The 14,759-nt window shown below is 41.4% G+C and overlaps 1 protein-coding gene across 1 annotated transcript in view; it reads right to left on the bottom strand.

Moving 5' to 3' along the window:
• RORB (RAR related orphan receptor B) overlaps positions 1 to 14,101 on the bottom strand; it is a 145,285-nt gene extending 131,184 nt beyond the window's left edge. The window contains exon 1 of the mRNA XM_004591773.4: positions 13,737 to 14,101. Within this exon, the coding sequence (XP_004591830.2) occupies positions 13,737 to 13,743 (7 nt within the window). The 5' untranslated portion in view covers positions 13,744 to 14,101. The remainder of the gene's footprint in view (positions 1 to 13,736) is intronic.
• Positions 14,102 to 14,759: the final 658 nt, after the last annotated feature.

Raw genomic sequence — 14,759 nt, 5'->3', positions numbered from 1 at the left:
CTAAATCAAGCAGGCCACTTATTTTTATAAATAATGATTGTTCATTTTCACATCAACTATGGTTACCGTTGTGCTACAGTGTCAGAGCAACAGAGACCACATGTATCTCTAAGTCTAACTAAGCTAAAATGGACATGAAAAAAATTCAGACCATTGCAGGATAGGAATTCTGGGCTCTAAGGCATTCTTGTTCATTCCTAAAAGTGTTGAAAAGGCAGATCGTACAGTATTTTCAAAAATAGCACTGCAAAGGACGCTATTTCCAACACATTTTAGATTTTTCTGTTTTAAAACAGAACTGCTTTTATATCAATGAAATCTAATGTCTTAATATTTTGATATTTATACTATGTATTTGAACAAAAAAGAAGGTCTTGCTTAACAGAGATTTTACAATAACTACTTTTCTCTTTGAACTCTCACTTCCTCCACAGAATTTTATTTTGCCAATATTTTCATCCTTGAAAGTTACTTACAATCATTATAGTTCTCTCTGAATAAAATCTTTAAATATTGAAATTTAACAGTTTCCTTGTGAACACAAGCCTCAAGTTAAACTTATTCTGGGTTGTGTTATTATCTTAATCATCAGAACACAACTGATACATCCATCAATATACTACAAGTTTTATACTTATTAAACATAAAAATATTTAAAGTAATTCATTTCTTAATAGCCAGATGGAGCTTTCCTCTCTACTGTTTAATTATGGTATTTTTGTTTGGTTATTATGTACTTTCAGAATGTTATGTGTTTGAACTGTTATGTTATGAACTTGCAGAGACCCAGGGGACTATTAACTCACTCGTAATAAAAACTTATGAAGGTAGAATTCTTCTTTGACCAATTTGCAGAAAGCCTCTTTATTTCTGTGAACACCTTGCTCCTCCTCCATTTCTTCCTCACTGCCTTTCACCATCTCCTCCTCTTTCCTCTTTTCTCTAATAATCATTTCTCAGACAAATTGTATTCAAGTTTACTTCAAAATGTCCTTGGGAAAAAAATGAAGTGAAAAGGTAATTTTTTTAATACAAAGTGTTGGCATCCATGCATAGTTTTTTCCCATTAGCTTTTTGAGGACCCTAGGTAAAGTTTACAAGGTGAAGACTCCAAGCTCCTCAGAGCACATGGCCTGATTCCACTCACCACATACCTTCAACACTTAGCTTTATGAGTAGTGCATAATGGGACCTTGATAAATGTTTGGTGCTGAATGAGAGGACTAGCAGTTCAAATATCAACTAAGTTAATTTTCTCAATGAGCCATTAAACTTCCAGCCTAACATTGCCATCAGTGATGACCTCAGGCAAATGGATAAACTAAAATACAATGAGTCATAGATAAAATACAGCCTTATGATTATGCCAGGGTAATCGGGCGTTCACGTGGACACTTCAAACGGATCCACACAGACTGTGTGGGAATTCTGAAAGTTCAGAGAGGAAAACAATTAAGGAAACAATCATCCAAATTCACAATATCCACTGGTGTCTTTTAAACGATGATTTGTTTAATGTTTGGTTTAATGAGGCCAAGGATGAAGTCTTTCATTGCTCACAACATAGTCATTATTATCTCAAATTAAATGATCAAGTGCATCGATACACCTAATCCTAGTGAAATATATTGAATAAATTGGGAATACATAATAGTAGAGACAGTACTTACTGAATGAAAGGGTGTTGTAAAAAGAATTACAAAAAAAAAAAGTTTCCTTATAAGGAAAACTTAATGTTTGGGCACGAGTCTGTTGGTACAAAGGTGCAAAGTCTTAGGGACAAAGTCTTACTGGTTCTTTAGTTATTTGCTTTGGGAAGATTCCCAGGAAGTGAATTATCATCTCTGAGAGTATGATACTTTAAAGGGTTTAAGTTTCAAAGACTGCAATGATATAAACCCTAACTGCAGTAAACAAAAGAATGTCCAATTTATCAAACCTGCTGTCGTTTGACAAGTGAGGACAGCACGGCTGTTGTTTTAATTTTTTACTAAGTGAAGTATAGCTCGTTTTCTCCCAAAAGGTTTATTGACCGTTTGTGCTTACTTCATTCATTAAAAAAAAAGTTTATGCTTTGATTTGGGACTCTTTAAAGCACTGGGTATATTTGGAAGTTTTCTTGGGGTCATATTCTTGCTCCTCCCTGTCACGTCTCGGAGAAGGACTGAGTGGACCACAGACGTAGGCTTGGCCAAGGTCAGTGAGCTCTACAGAGCACGGAACACAGGGAAGGTACTGGAAGCTTCACCTGCTTTTCCATGTGTAAAGACATGAGATGGCGTTTGTCAACTCCTCTAGGTTCACGTAGCTCCTTAGGAGCGGCTGCAACATAAAGACTGGTAGAACTAATGAGTGTTAGGGATGACCACTATTTCCAGAACACAAGTGAAAAAAGGCACTTTATGTGCAGCAAAGCCAACAGGAACACCTGAGATAAAGCTACAGTCTTTGCAGCCTGATGCCGTGAAATGCGGAAGACACTAAATAAGAGATGATTCTCACGCAGTTCTCATGCAGTCTATTTTTCTTCCTAACACTATCTGTGGTCAAATGTGTTAGCTTGTGGGTGTCAGGACAATTACATAAGCGATCAATTCGCGTTCTAGATAATAAACAGCAGAGTAGGGTTATTATTTCAAGCTATGTTGCAATTCCATTTACACTGAGAAGGCTTGAAAAATCAATAACCATGAACTAATAATTATGTGTTCAAAGAAATGCAAATAGACTTAAGTTGAAATCATAATAATCCACATAAATGATATAGCGGTGGCAAGAAAACTGCATCTCAACTAAAATGCAGATTAAATTGTGATATTCCTAATGAGAAGTGTAATTCTGTACTTCTTTAGTGCTAATGCTGAATTTCTTGCTTTTTCCCCTTGTAACGCTGAACCCAATGGATCAAGGCAACTTCTTAATGCTGGCTGCATTCTTCGAGAAAATATCGAATGCTTATACGGAACATGGAAGGATAACAGAGGTTTGATGTAAATAGTATATCGGTGGGAGTTTCAATCCCAGTCAGCTAGACAAAATTGAACTCAGTGCGTAAATAGTGCCATGCTAGGCTGGTCAGCCCATTCCTTTGCTTGAGATGCATGTGGTCCCAATGGATGATACCACTTTTGGTAGACACAGAAAGAAAAGACGGAATTGGCAATCCGAGGGACAAATGAGCATTTCCATATCAAAAACTAAAACTGTGTGTTAGTTACTGAATAGAGATAAATTTATGTTAGTTGTCAAGAGTCTTTATAGGTATTCCCCCAAAATTGGTTCCTTAACGTAGACAAAGTAGGTGTAAGTCTTAATATGTGTGGAGGGGATAGAGGGAAAGGGGGAATCTGTGAAAAGGCAATTTAATTGAAAATTTGAAGCCTACATAAAAGCAGACAAATTTGAACTTGTCTAATTAAGGTTTTCAAAACACGGAGTCTGTGTCCTTAATTCTATGTTAAATTTGCTATGATTTTGAATGGACAATTCCTGTTCAGAGTCCTTTCATTTTTCTGAAAATAGTTACTTTAATGTTTCTAGGGTTTGCAAAATGTTATAATCCTTATTTTGAGATTGAAAATTGTACAGAATTATGGTTGTTCAAGGGGTTTAGACTGAATGAGTGTTTTTATTATGCCAGTGTTCATTCCTTATAGAACCAAAGCACTGGTGAGAATTTTGGAAAAAGTGTTATTTTAAGGTCCTAGAATGGTCAAATATTGGTAGAGGTTGCACCTAATCTTAGCAGGTATTAACATTCAAGCCAGCCATGTTCCATAATCTTTGAAAAACATAAGGACATAACAAAATATTGGTCGAAACAAATTCAGAATCAGTTTATTGAATTTCAAAAGAACATTTTTTAAAACTAGCCACATTAATAATGCTTTATTCTGATATAAGTGCCAGTCAGAACAGGTGTGTAGTAATATTTGTAAATGAAGCAACCAGAAATATAATTGGAGGCTATGAATGCAAACTTTCTTTTCTTTAAGTAGAATGAAAATGTAAGTGCAAAAAGAAAGTTCTTAGAACTAAACCTATTGAAAAATATCCTGCATTTAAGGGAAAACTGAATCTAGAACTGTTTTTTGAAATGTAATTTTAGAGCAATTAAAAGGTTTAGGATTAATAGTCTGGAATCCTACACATTTCTAAATAATGCATTTAAAATGTTTTGTTTTTGTAAAAAAAAAAACCCTAAACAAATTGTTGCCAAGACATACTGTACCTTAACGATACGATGTGTTTTTCCTGAACAAATGTTCCTTTATTCTACCAGACTGTGTGGCATTTGCTCATATTCAACAACTCCGGCAATTTGGAACAAGGTTTTTTCTCCTTTCTTTAAAAGTGTGTAATTCCTTTGTATGTGCCAGGCACAACTGATCTACATATTAATAGGGAATGTTTTCCGTAATAATTTTATGAATTGACCTGACAGTGATAATGATGATCAATGATTCATCAGAAACTCAGCATCTCTAATAAACTTGTGTGTTACTATTTGATTCTGGAATCCAGCAGGTGCTGGATAGAAGCATATGATTCAAATGTTCATTCTGGCTCCAGGCATATAGTGAAATTTCAACTTGGGATATTTCTACATGAAGCATTACAAAACCCATAGGAAGCACTTTTTCGACCCATTTCTTGGACAGGTAAAACACTATGGTCTAAATGTAGTTTGGGAAGTTATCAGTTTCACTTATTTTATTTACAATCTTTAGGCAAATATGGTATGACTTTTTAGATTTCATGTTCTCAGAGTTGATTATGAGCAACAATAGATAATGATGATTCTTTTCAATGAGAATATGTTTAAATAATTATTTTAATGGAAACATCAAAATAGTGGCTGCAAGGCATTACATATATTTCTACAAAACTAGAGTGAAAAAGCCACACTTGAGTTATACACAACATTTCAGAGAAAACCACAGTTCTTCCATGGCTCAATACACATTTATCTTCCAGAATAACACACTGTCTTCGGCCTAGCATGAAGCAGCTGCCATTCTGTCACATCAGGGCACCTAAAAGAAGCCGCGATCTGGATCTGGGAGAGGGCATCCATAAAACTGCTTGTTTTATTAAATAACTGTTGAACAAATGTTACTAACAGAGAGGCCTTCCAATCTTCCCAGTCTTCCTTTTTTTTTTTTTTAAAGAAAAATCCAGAAATGGTGTCTTTTACGTCTTGAATTCTTCCAGCTCTTGAGAAGTAAATAGATCAAGCACCATCGCCATTATATTGTTTATATGCATCACAAAAAAAAGGAGGTTAATCTAACAGTCAGTGTTCAAAACTGTATCTGTTTTTCAGGGTTGAGAAAGTATGTCTGTGGTCTAGCTTGCCATGTGGCCATTTGAAGATGAGATTCATGAGTTATGGCTAACTGACCCTTCAGCTGCCTGGAAACTTCAAACAATGACATTTTCTTAAGGTGAGTTTCCTCAACCGAGAGTCTCTTCTTGTTCTGGAACCTCAGATACTTGTTGCCACCTTTGTGTTAGAGTGAATTACATGCTCGTTGCCTGAGCCCACAAGGACCAATATGATGCCAGAATGACTAACTGTTGTTTCAGAATAAGAAGCCTTAACTCAGACCTGCAAGTAATTGTTTCAGCTTCATCAGTGATTCGTGCATGGACAATATGAGATGGACACAGCCAATGTTTGTCTCTCACACTCCTGTTTTAATTACTACAGGTTGTTGGGATTTCTCTTAAGAGAGATTAGTTTAAAGGTCAGCCAGATCATTATGTGTTGATTTTACATGTTGAGTTTTTTGCTTCATTTTTTAGAGTATAATCTAATATTCAAATTCTCAAAATGCAAGAACTTGACAATATCACTGTGGCCTTCAGACATTGACTGCATAACATTAATTTTATTTTTCCTGATACCTTGTGATCTAAGACATTCTCAAGAGAAGATATTACTGCTTTCATATAATACTGTAGACATTAAAGAACACTCAACTCAATATGTCAACTATTTTATGTTAAAAATGGGCATTTCATTTATAAGAACAAATGTATCGGGATACTGTGAAACACTTTTTACATAATTTGGTGTTTACTTTTTTCCCAAAAAATTATGCTGACTAAAAACATGTTCATCTCCCTTAAGCAAAAGCTTAATAATGTAATTTTGTAATTTTAGGAATCACCTTATAGTTGTTTTTAAATAGTTACTTGAGCATAATTTTACTAGTAATGTTTGAGAACAATACTAGTACGTGTTTAGCATGAAGTGACATTCCTTTCTGGAGAGTTCTACCAGGGTACTATGGTACCAACCAAGTGCCACCTTCATAAGACAGCCAGGAGTACAACTCACAACAGCTTAACAGATGTCACTTATGATGAATAAATTAACCAATAAGGGATTTTAACTCATCCCAGTGGAGCCACATCTCAAATCTCTTGTCCCCTGTGAAAGCTGTTCTGAGGTTCAGAGAGCATCCCAGCTGTATTCTGTTCTCTCGCTTTGATCTTAGCTTTGCCCAGACCAACTGCCTGTGGTTTTTCAATTTAAGCAACTTCAGAGTTTGGTCCTGTACCTTAATTTGGGTGGATAATTAATAAATCTTGAATGAATGAATATATGAATAACACACATTTCTGTAAGTAAGTACACATGGCTGCTCAACATGGATTCTGAGCCATCGCTTTTCAACTTAAAATTGAAATAGAGACGTTCTGGGGAAGACAGACCTACTCTCCTACTTTGGAGTGTGCGTTAATTTGTGCTTCTCAAAAGGAGTGGGGCAGAGTTTGAACGGTTTTAAAAACAAGGGAAAATCAAGCTTAGCTGGTTTCAAAAAAGGAAAAAAAATTGCATCTGAAAATATATTAAAAAATAGAAACAATTGATCAGAAAGGTGAAATAAATATTCATGTTTTTTTCTTGCACTTAATAACACTCATTTATTTCATTCCAAGTTCTGGTAATAAATGCTAAAGCCTTTTAAAAATGCGTTTACTATTCCCTTTTTAATGATTATTTAATGATTATTACCTAAATTCATAAAGTCCTGTTCTTGCTTCCAATTTAACATTAAAATAATACATATTTACTGCTGCCACATGATACAACATAATCTGATAAATTTCAGTTAATGATGTAGCAGCCTTTAAGAGAGGGTTGCATCTTTGGACAGCTACAATCAAAACATTATGTAAAAAATTCAAATCGATGTAATTTTATGGAATAAAACTTTCCTATGGTGTAAAGTCTGTGTGTCCTAATTTTGTTTAAACATTCTACATCTTTAATAACCCTAAAGTGCCTGGATATTTGGGTAACGTGAGTATAGAGTACTAAGTAGGTTGAAAAAAAAAAAAAACACAGAATTTAGTAAACAGCCAGGTCGATTTTCTCTTTCGATATGTCTTTGATTCTTCTGGATTAGAGGAATACAACCTGGACGACAGAGGAGACATTAACGAACACCAATTCCATTAAGGTTAATTTACAAGTCAGCATATCCAGCCAATTAATATTTTCATTATACACAGATGAGCATTCTTAAAGCAAATTACTTTTGCTCTTTATAAAGGCACCATTTGGAAAAAATTTTTGCCTTATGTTTTCAGTAAAGGTGACATGTTCGTTTTGGCTTTTATAAGAGCATGCCTATGCCAAGAACATCCTAATTTAATTTTCATACAAAGTTAATCACAGTATTATAAGGTAGCTATAATCTATTTTCAATATTTCTAAAATAAGTACTAGCCAAGAAAATGCATGCTATGTTAGGTGAAAGATACTGTACCTCTTAAATGATACGTTACAATGTTTTCAATGCTAACTCGGTAAGGTGCACAATAATCTGTGTGGAAAATATTTTGAGTAACATTTTTTAGCTCCCCAGATAAACATAAATAAACCTGCATTTACATCAGAGGCAACAAATATCAGACTTGAGATATCAATGGGCAGATAGTTATATTTTAAACATTATCTGAGAAAACCAAAATTCTTAGTAGTTTAAACACAAAATAATTTTGTGATACCATGCTCACAATGTAAGAATTCACCCCAATCCCATTGGTTAGCCTCAGGCTTATTATATGTAGCTTAATTCACTATAAATGCCGTTGTAACACCTGTGGTTTCCCTCATTCGGAGCTGAATGGTGGAGGTTAGGGGTTGAAGGGGCAGCATATGCATTATGAAAGGACTAGTTAACATTGCCTGTTCTATTGGGGCACTGGTAAATCTTCTTTCTATTCATCAGATGGTTAGTTCAATCAATATTTGTTCCTCTGTGCTCCCTTTGTCTTGTGTACAAAAGAAACATCCTTCAAATTCATGTCATAAGCTTTGTTATCTGTGAATCCGTTGTATAATTTGAGAGGAAATATTTTATTTATTTGGCAGTTCTGAATTCTTTGATTCCCATTCCCTCTAATTATCATTAGGTAGTATAATAGAGTTTTGTGTAGATTATTTATAAATAGATGCTATTAACAGTTCAAGAACCCCATGCATTCCTACTTTCCCTTCGAATGTTCTGGAAAGTTGATTCTGTTTCTCTAACTATGTCTGAATTTGAAAGTGTGGATTGGGGAAGCAGAGATAAGAATGATTTTCTTTTGCAAATATTCATTTTTTTTTTTTTGGTCTGAGTGGGTGGCTACAGGCATATCCATATACATATTGCGTATCAGTGAGTATCAACAGACGCCTCCAGACACTGCTATTATCTGCTAGGGATTCTGTTAAGTCATAGACATTCTATTCAAAGTAAGATAAATATTTGCAAGAAGCTGTCATTGAAAGATGATTGCAAAATTACAGGAATAATACTTTTAGTGTAGAGTGCTCATTTTATCAGGGGGGCCAGCACTGATTACATCTTAAAAGATACATTTCATTACTTTACTTCATTTCTATCCTTTACATAGGAACAGACAATTAGAACTACTTCCAAAACAGGAAATGCATGTCCATGGCTCAAAATGTTTATAATATTGACTTTTATATGTATTTTCAACATCACAGTAAACTGTATCCTCCTCGTGAATTCCAGGCCTTTCTCTTTTTCCTTTTGTCTTTTGTAGAATACACAGAGAAATGACTTAAGTCTCAAATTTTCTTCCCATCAGCAGAATTCCATCATTTTACATATATGTGTGTATATATATGCATACGTATATGCATATATGTACACACATATATGATCTCAATCATGGTAGCTCTTGTCCTTATCATATATGTATGTATTCATGAACCGTTGTTTTTTTTTTTTTTTTTTTAATTTGGCCAGGACTTGACAGCTTTCATTGGCATTAATTCTTCCACTTCCTAATACGTTGATCTGGAAGGTTTAGACTTCATCAAAGAACAATAGTGTTGCTGTTACTATTGATAATTTTCAATCTCACTTTGTATTGAGATTTGCAGATTTCCTGCAGAGCTACAGATCCAGCTTTTAAAACAAGTGTATAGTCTTCAATGCGGTTAAAAAATATAGTTAATATTCTGTGATTCACACTTTCATTGCTTGGAACTCGGATAGTGAAAAGCATTTAAGCTATGTAGGCCATTTAGCGTCCCTAAATGGTATGTACAGCTTTGCTAAATGTTAGATCATGGCTGAAAAAAAAAAAAAAACCAAACCATCTTTACCATTCATTTTTATGTAGCTTCCACATTAAATAGCTTTATAATCCTAAGGACAACTATGTATGTGCTACTTTATAAGAAAAATTTTATAAAATCTTAGCGTCAGTTTCATGAAAACCCACCTTGGAACTTTGTATCTTCTTTATGCTGCCCTAAGGTGTTTTTTTTTTTCCTACAAAATTTAGCTTCCTGACTTGGAAATACTTAAATTTAAGCCACAGTATACACAAACATGGCTTGCTTTTTAGGCTGTCAACAGTCCAATATTTAACAAACTGCTACCGCAACGAGTAAATATTGACATGCATATTTGGTTAAGAATACAAAATAATGTGCTAATTATGTTAAGGATGAACTATCACATAAATCACTTTAATAATTCCACAAAAAAGCCATTGCTTATTGAGAAAAAGCCATATTGTTGATGAAGGGTAACTCATACTTCTAAGAGAATGCTATCGTAGTTTTAACCTTGTATCCCTCCTGTTATGAATCGCTGCTCAACGTTTTGTCTTTCACGTTTCCAGTTTGGCTGACCATTTTCTAGTTATCTGAAAACACAGAAAAGTAATAAAGCCTTGGTGATCCCCCATGCCCATCTCCGAAGCTGAAGACCTACGGCGCTTCTGTGTTCCCATACTCCTTACAAATTTACTCAGGGTGTTGGAGCAGGAAGCGGGGGAAGATATTTTCTTTCTGGCTATGTGACATTTCAGCAATACTTGAAACACAGCATCAAGATTGTTCTCTAAACTGCTTGAATGATTACTTTTCACAGAATAAAAACAAATTAGTGATGACGACTTAAGGAGCAATTAATAATAGACTACTGACAGAGATGCATGTCCAGAAATGCTTTTGTAATTGTGGGACATGAATGTTGGCTTGAAATACTTCTTTGGAACTTGCAGGGGGGAAATTAAGAGCCAGAGTTTGCATGGGAAAGCTAAAGGCCCCATCCACAGGTCAGTCAGAGCTTCAAACTTCCAAAGAGTTAAGTATCTTTTCCTTTGAAGTTCAGCAGCTTAAAAAAAAAAATACCTGCTTTGGAATAATAGATCAAAACTAGACATGGGCAAAGCTAAGCCACCCTTGCTTACTGCAAGCATTAAATCTAGTCCGCACCTATCCAAGGCGCTGACATCTGTGCCGCTGCTGTTTGGAAGAGGGGGGAGGTTGTCAAGGCAGGCCTAAAAGTCCCACCCACCCCAGTGGTCAACAGCCCACAGGTCTGTCAGGAAAGAGTCCGGATGTCAACACCTCGGCTCACTCCCTTCTCACCTATGGGGGGAGTCTCAGTTTAGTTTCCCTGTCTGCCTTCAGAACTTCCTCCTGCCAGTTGTGTGGGCGAGGAAGCCTCTCTAGATCTCCCTCTCACAAAGGGTGGACGCCCTCCCAGCCACCAAACACAACCTCCCTGTCTGTTCTGGGCCAAGGTAAGCCATCACGCAGAGCCTCAGTTTCAGCCGCGGCCCAAAGAGCAGAGCCCTTAACCCGTTTCCTACCACAGGGTATTGCAAGTTTGCTTCCGACCAGGGCTCCTTTCGACTTAGGATCCTAGCCAGCTCTGAACGGTGGAGCCAAAGAACTGCCGGGACCACCTGGGGATGGCGCACACCGGTGTGTGTGCGTGTGAGCGCCTGTGTGTGCGCGCACTTGTGTGGAGCGGAGGGAAATGGAATACAGCCAAGTTCAAACCTCGTCCCTTTCCCCCTCCCCGCCCCGCCCCTTCACTGGCTGCATAAGTAGCTCTGCAAGAGCGAAAGCTGATTTGTTTCCCGCTTTTGCTTCTCAAGTTCACACTCAAGTTCAGTTCCAACTCCACAAGGGCTCAGAGTAGTAGGGATCTTTTCTTGCTCTGTCCCTTAGCGACAACACCAGGCACCTTCCACCGCTGGAGACACTGAGGGGCGGTCGAGCAGGGACTTTTGGGGCATGACGGGTGTTAGGGAAGAGCGGACCCACGAAAGAGACCCCACCGCTTTTGCAACCCGCTTTTTCTTCTGTGGGTTACCCTTCCCCCTCCGGGTATGCCAAGGAGTGGCACTCCTGCAGCCACCAAGGGCTAAGCCATCCTGGCAGCCTGGAGTGGCGGGCGCCCTCTGGGGCGGGGGCACGGACCTGCGCTGGCGTTTTCTAGGTGGGCAGACTTTAACCCTCAAGCTCATGGGGTGACCCAAAAGACCAGTGCCGTCTGCAAATTGCTCCTTCAGGAGCTGCGTCATCAAGCTACAAACCACTCGCGCACCGAGCACCGACCGCAACACTCTCAGGTTAGAACCTGGAAAGGAGTGAGAAGTTTTTATGCCGAAGGCCTGGAGCTGGAGAGGCACCTAGTTTTGGACCTTCGGAAAGTATAAACTCAGCTCGCTGTAAGGGACTATTGGAAGGGAGAAGCAAGGGAAGGACCAACTTGTAGCCCCAGACAGGAAAAAGGGAAAACGAAAGGAAAGTGTAAGGGGTGGGGAGATGAGACCAAAAAAAAAAAAAAAAAAAAGTCAGGGTTATGTCTCACTAGGACTTTATAGTCGCCCCTTATAGCGAGAAGAACTGGGGGAGTGGAGCGCGTGGCCACCCCCCAACAGGGACAACCAGCAGTAGGAACCAGCACACAGGCACACGGGCTCCCTGCTCCCTAAGCCGGGTGTGTCAGGGTGTCAGGGTGTCCCTTATCGCCAGGCTGTCCCTGAGCATTGGGGTGTGTGCGTGTGTAACACCCCGTGCCTCGTGGGGGTAGGGAGTGTCTGAGAGACAGAGGGGGGCAGCACGAGAGGAACACAACCTGCTGGAAGGGCTTGCACCCACCCGTATTCTCTTATTTGTCACCTGCCTCTCGCGGTCAGGGTCAGGGATGCGGGAAGGCCCAGAGATGGTCTTTTCCAACTTTCTAGGGCCCGGGAGGACTCTGAGGGCTGTATGACTGGGAGAGAAGTGTCCTTTTCCTTATCCCACCCTAAATGTTCAGGGAAAGAGCGGGGGGAGAGGCACGGATCTCCAGGACAGGCAGACATTTGGCAGGCTTTTCCGGCAAAAGAGAGAAGTTGTGGCCAATTGGAAAGTGAGAGGGAACAGCAAACTCAGAAGTGCCAGCAGCGCAGCGGGGAAAGCAGTCGCAGAGCTTCCAAAGGCAGCTGACCAGCCGCTCAGGAGGCCCAGAGTGCAGCCCGAGCAGGTGTCTTGCCCCTGTCCCTTGCATAGGTTTGCCCAAAGGTCTTTCTGCCACTGTTCCCTCGGCCGACCAGCGTCCCAGGTACAGCCAAGACCGCCTCTCTCAGTGGCCTTTTCCTTCTGACAACACAGCTCCAAAGTTCCTAGTTTTCCTTTTGCGAGTAGCACGGTGTCTCCCTAGCCTCCTGAACTTTTCTCCCAACAACTTTGGAGGAGGGGAGGATCATGCAGGTGCCTGAGCTGCGAGGGAACGGAGCGCGAAGACCCTGCCTGGGTGCAGCACCGGCGCCACCGTGACAGTCCCCTTGTCCGAGTCTAGTCCAGCGGCCTCGCACCTTTACCTCGGCGCTGCCAAGCCGGGAGGTGCCTGCCTGCAGGGCGGCAGTGGGCCTCTTACTCCAGGCAGTGTGTGTGTGTCCCCTCTAGTTCTCCTCCACCGACTGTCCGCCCGCGGTGCGCCCCGCGGGTCCAGCGGTGGCCGATGACCGCTGTTCTGCGTGCTGGGCGATGCCAGCTGCTTGTTCCCGCAAGGCACGCGTCTCCCTCGGCTGTCCCTCCATCCCGCACCCGCCGCCGGAGCCGCGAGCAACGCGTACAAACACACAGAATAAACATTGAAAAAAAAAATCTGTGCGACTCAGAGGCTGAGAAGAAACCACCACGAGCGAGCGTTGTTCCTCGCTCAAAAAAAAAAAAAAAAAAAAAAAAAAAAAAAAAAAGCGCCCTCCCGCGTCCCTGCAGAACTCCAAGAGGCACACAACTTTGTGCGCCCAGGCCATCTTGCAGCCCCACCTGCGAACGCCAACTCGGGTGCCGGGTCTCGCCAGGCTCTCGCCCCGGCGCTGTGCGCACGCCCCTCTCCAAGCCGCGACACCCCTCTCTTCCTCCAGCAGGAGCCGGGACCCTCGGTGCCCGCGGGCTCGCCTACCTCGCATGGTGTGGCCGCTGTCCTGCTGCGCGTAGTCATGAAGCTGCTCCCAGCTCGAGCCCCGGAGAGTCCAAAAATCCCGCTCAGCACGAGTGGAGGAGGAGGAGGAGGAGGAGGAGGCGGCCGGCGACGAGTTGCGATGCCCAGGAAACCATCCCTCCAGGCGGACGCGGTGGCCGCGGGGTGACGTCGGTCGCCGCCGCCGCTAGGCTAACAGTTTGGATGATGGTGGTGGTGGTGGTGGTGCCTGCTTAATGGTTGTTTGTTTGCTTGTTTTCAGCAAGGGTGAGCGGAAACGTCCTGGCTGGCCGGCGCCTGGGTTTTGTTTTGTTTTTTCTTTCGCTCCAGTGTGCTTGCTTAAAAAAAAAAAAAAAAAAAAAAAAAAAAGGAAAAAAACCAAGCCGCCGCCTCCGACTCGGAAGATTCCCTTTTGTGATCACTTGGACTGAAGATAAGAAGGGCTGCGGCAGGAGGAGGAGTTGGTGATGGTTTTGTTAGTTACAAAGAAGAGAGAGACGGAGCAAGGGGGTGGGTAGGGGGGAGGCAACCGAAAGAAAAGAAAGGCGCTGTGGATGGCGGAGCATGTGCGTTCTCACATGACATCTGGGCCTGTTCGCGGATCCACCATGTGAATTTGCACTGTTCAGTTCCAGAGAGGAAGGGAGCTCGAGAGAAAAGACAGAGAGAAAGGAAAGAGATGCAGGGAGCCGGAGCTCAGAAGGGGCTTATAGCAGCGGGCTGCTCGGGCCGACACTCGCACGCTCCGCCTGCTGTCAGCGCGGCGGCCAATCGGCGCCCGGCAGCGCTCCGAGAGGCCGGGCCTGGCTGGGGGGCGGGCGGCGAGCAGGGCTGGGGGGCCCCGAAGCCCGGAGCCAGAGAGGGGGCGAGGGCGCGCGGCGCTGCCGGGCCCGGGCTAGGGCGCGCGGCTGGCTCCGTGGGGGCTGGAAACGCAGGGCTTGGCCAGTGCCTCTCTGGGGGACCCCGCAGCGCTGGTTCTCCAAGGTGTGCGCAGGAGCCCTCTGC

The sequence above is a fragment of the Ochotona princeps genome, chromosome 31, assembly GCF_030435755.1.
Source record: "Ochotona princeps isolate mOchPri1 chromosome 31, mOchPri1.hap1, whole genome shotgun sequence".
Taxonomy (NCBI): Eukaryota; Metazoa; Chordata; class Mammalia; order Lagomorpha; family Ochotonidae; genus Ochotona; species Ochotona princeps.
This window is presented reverse-complemented; position numbering and strand designations above follow the sequence as displayed.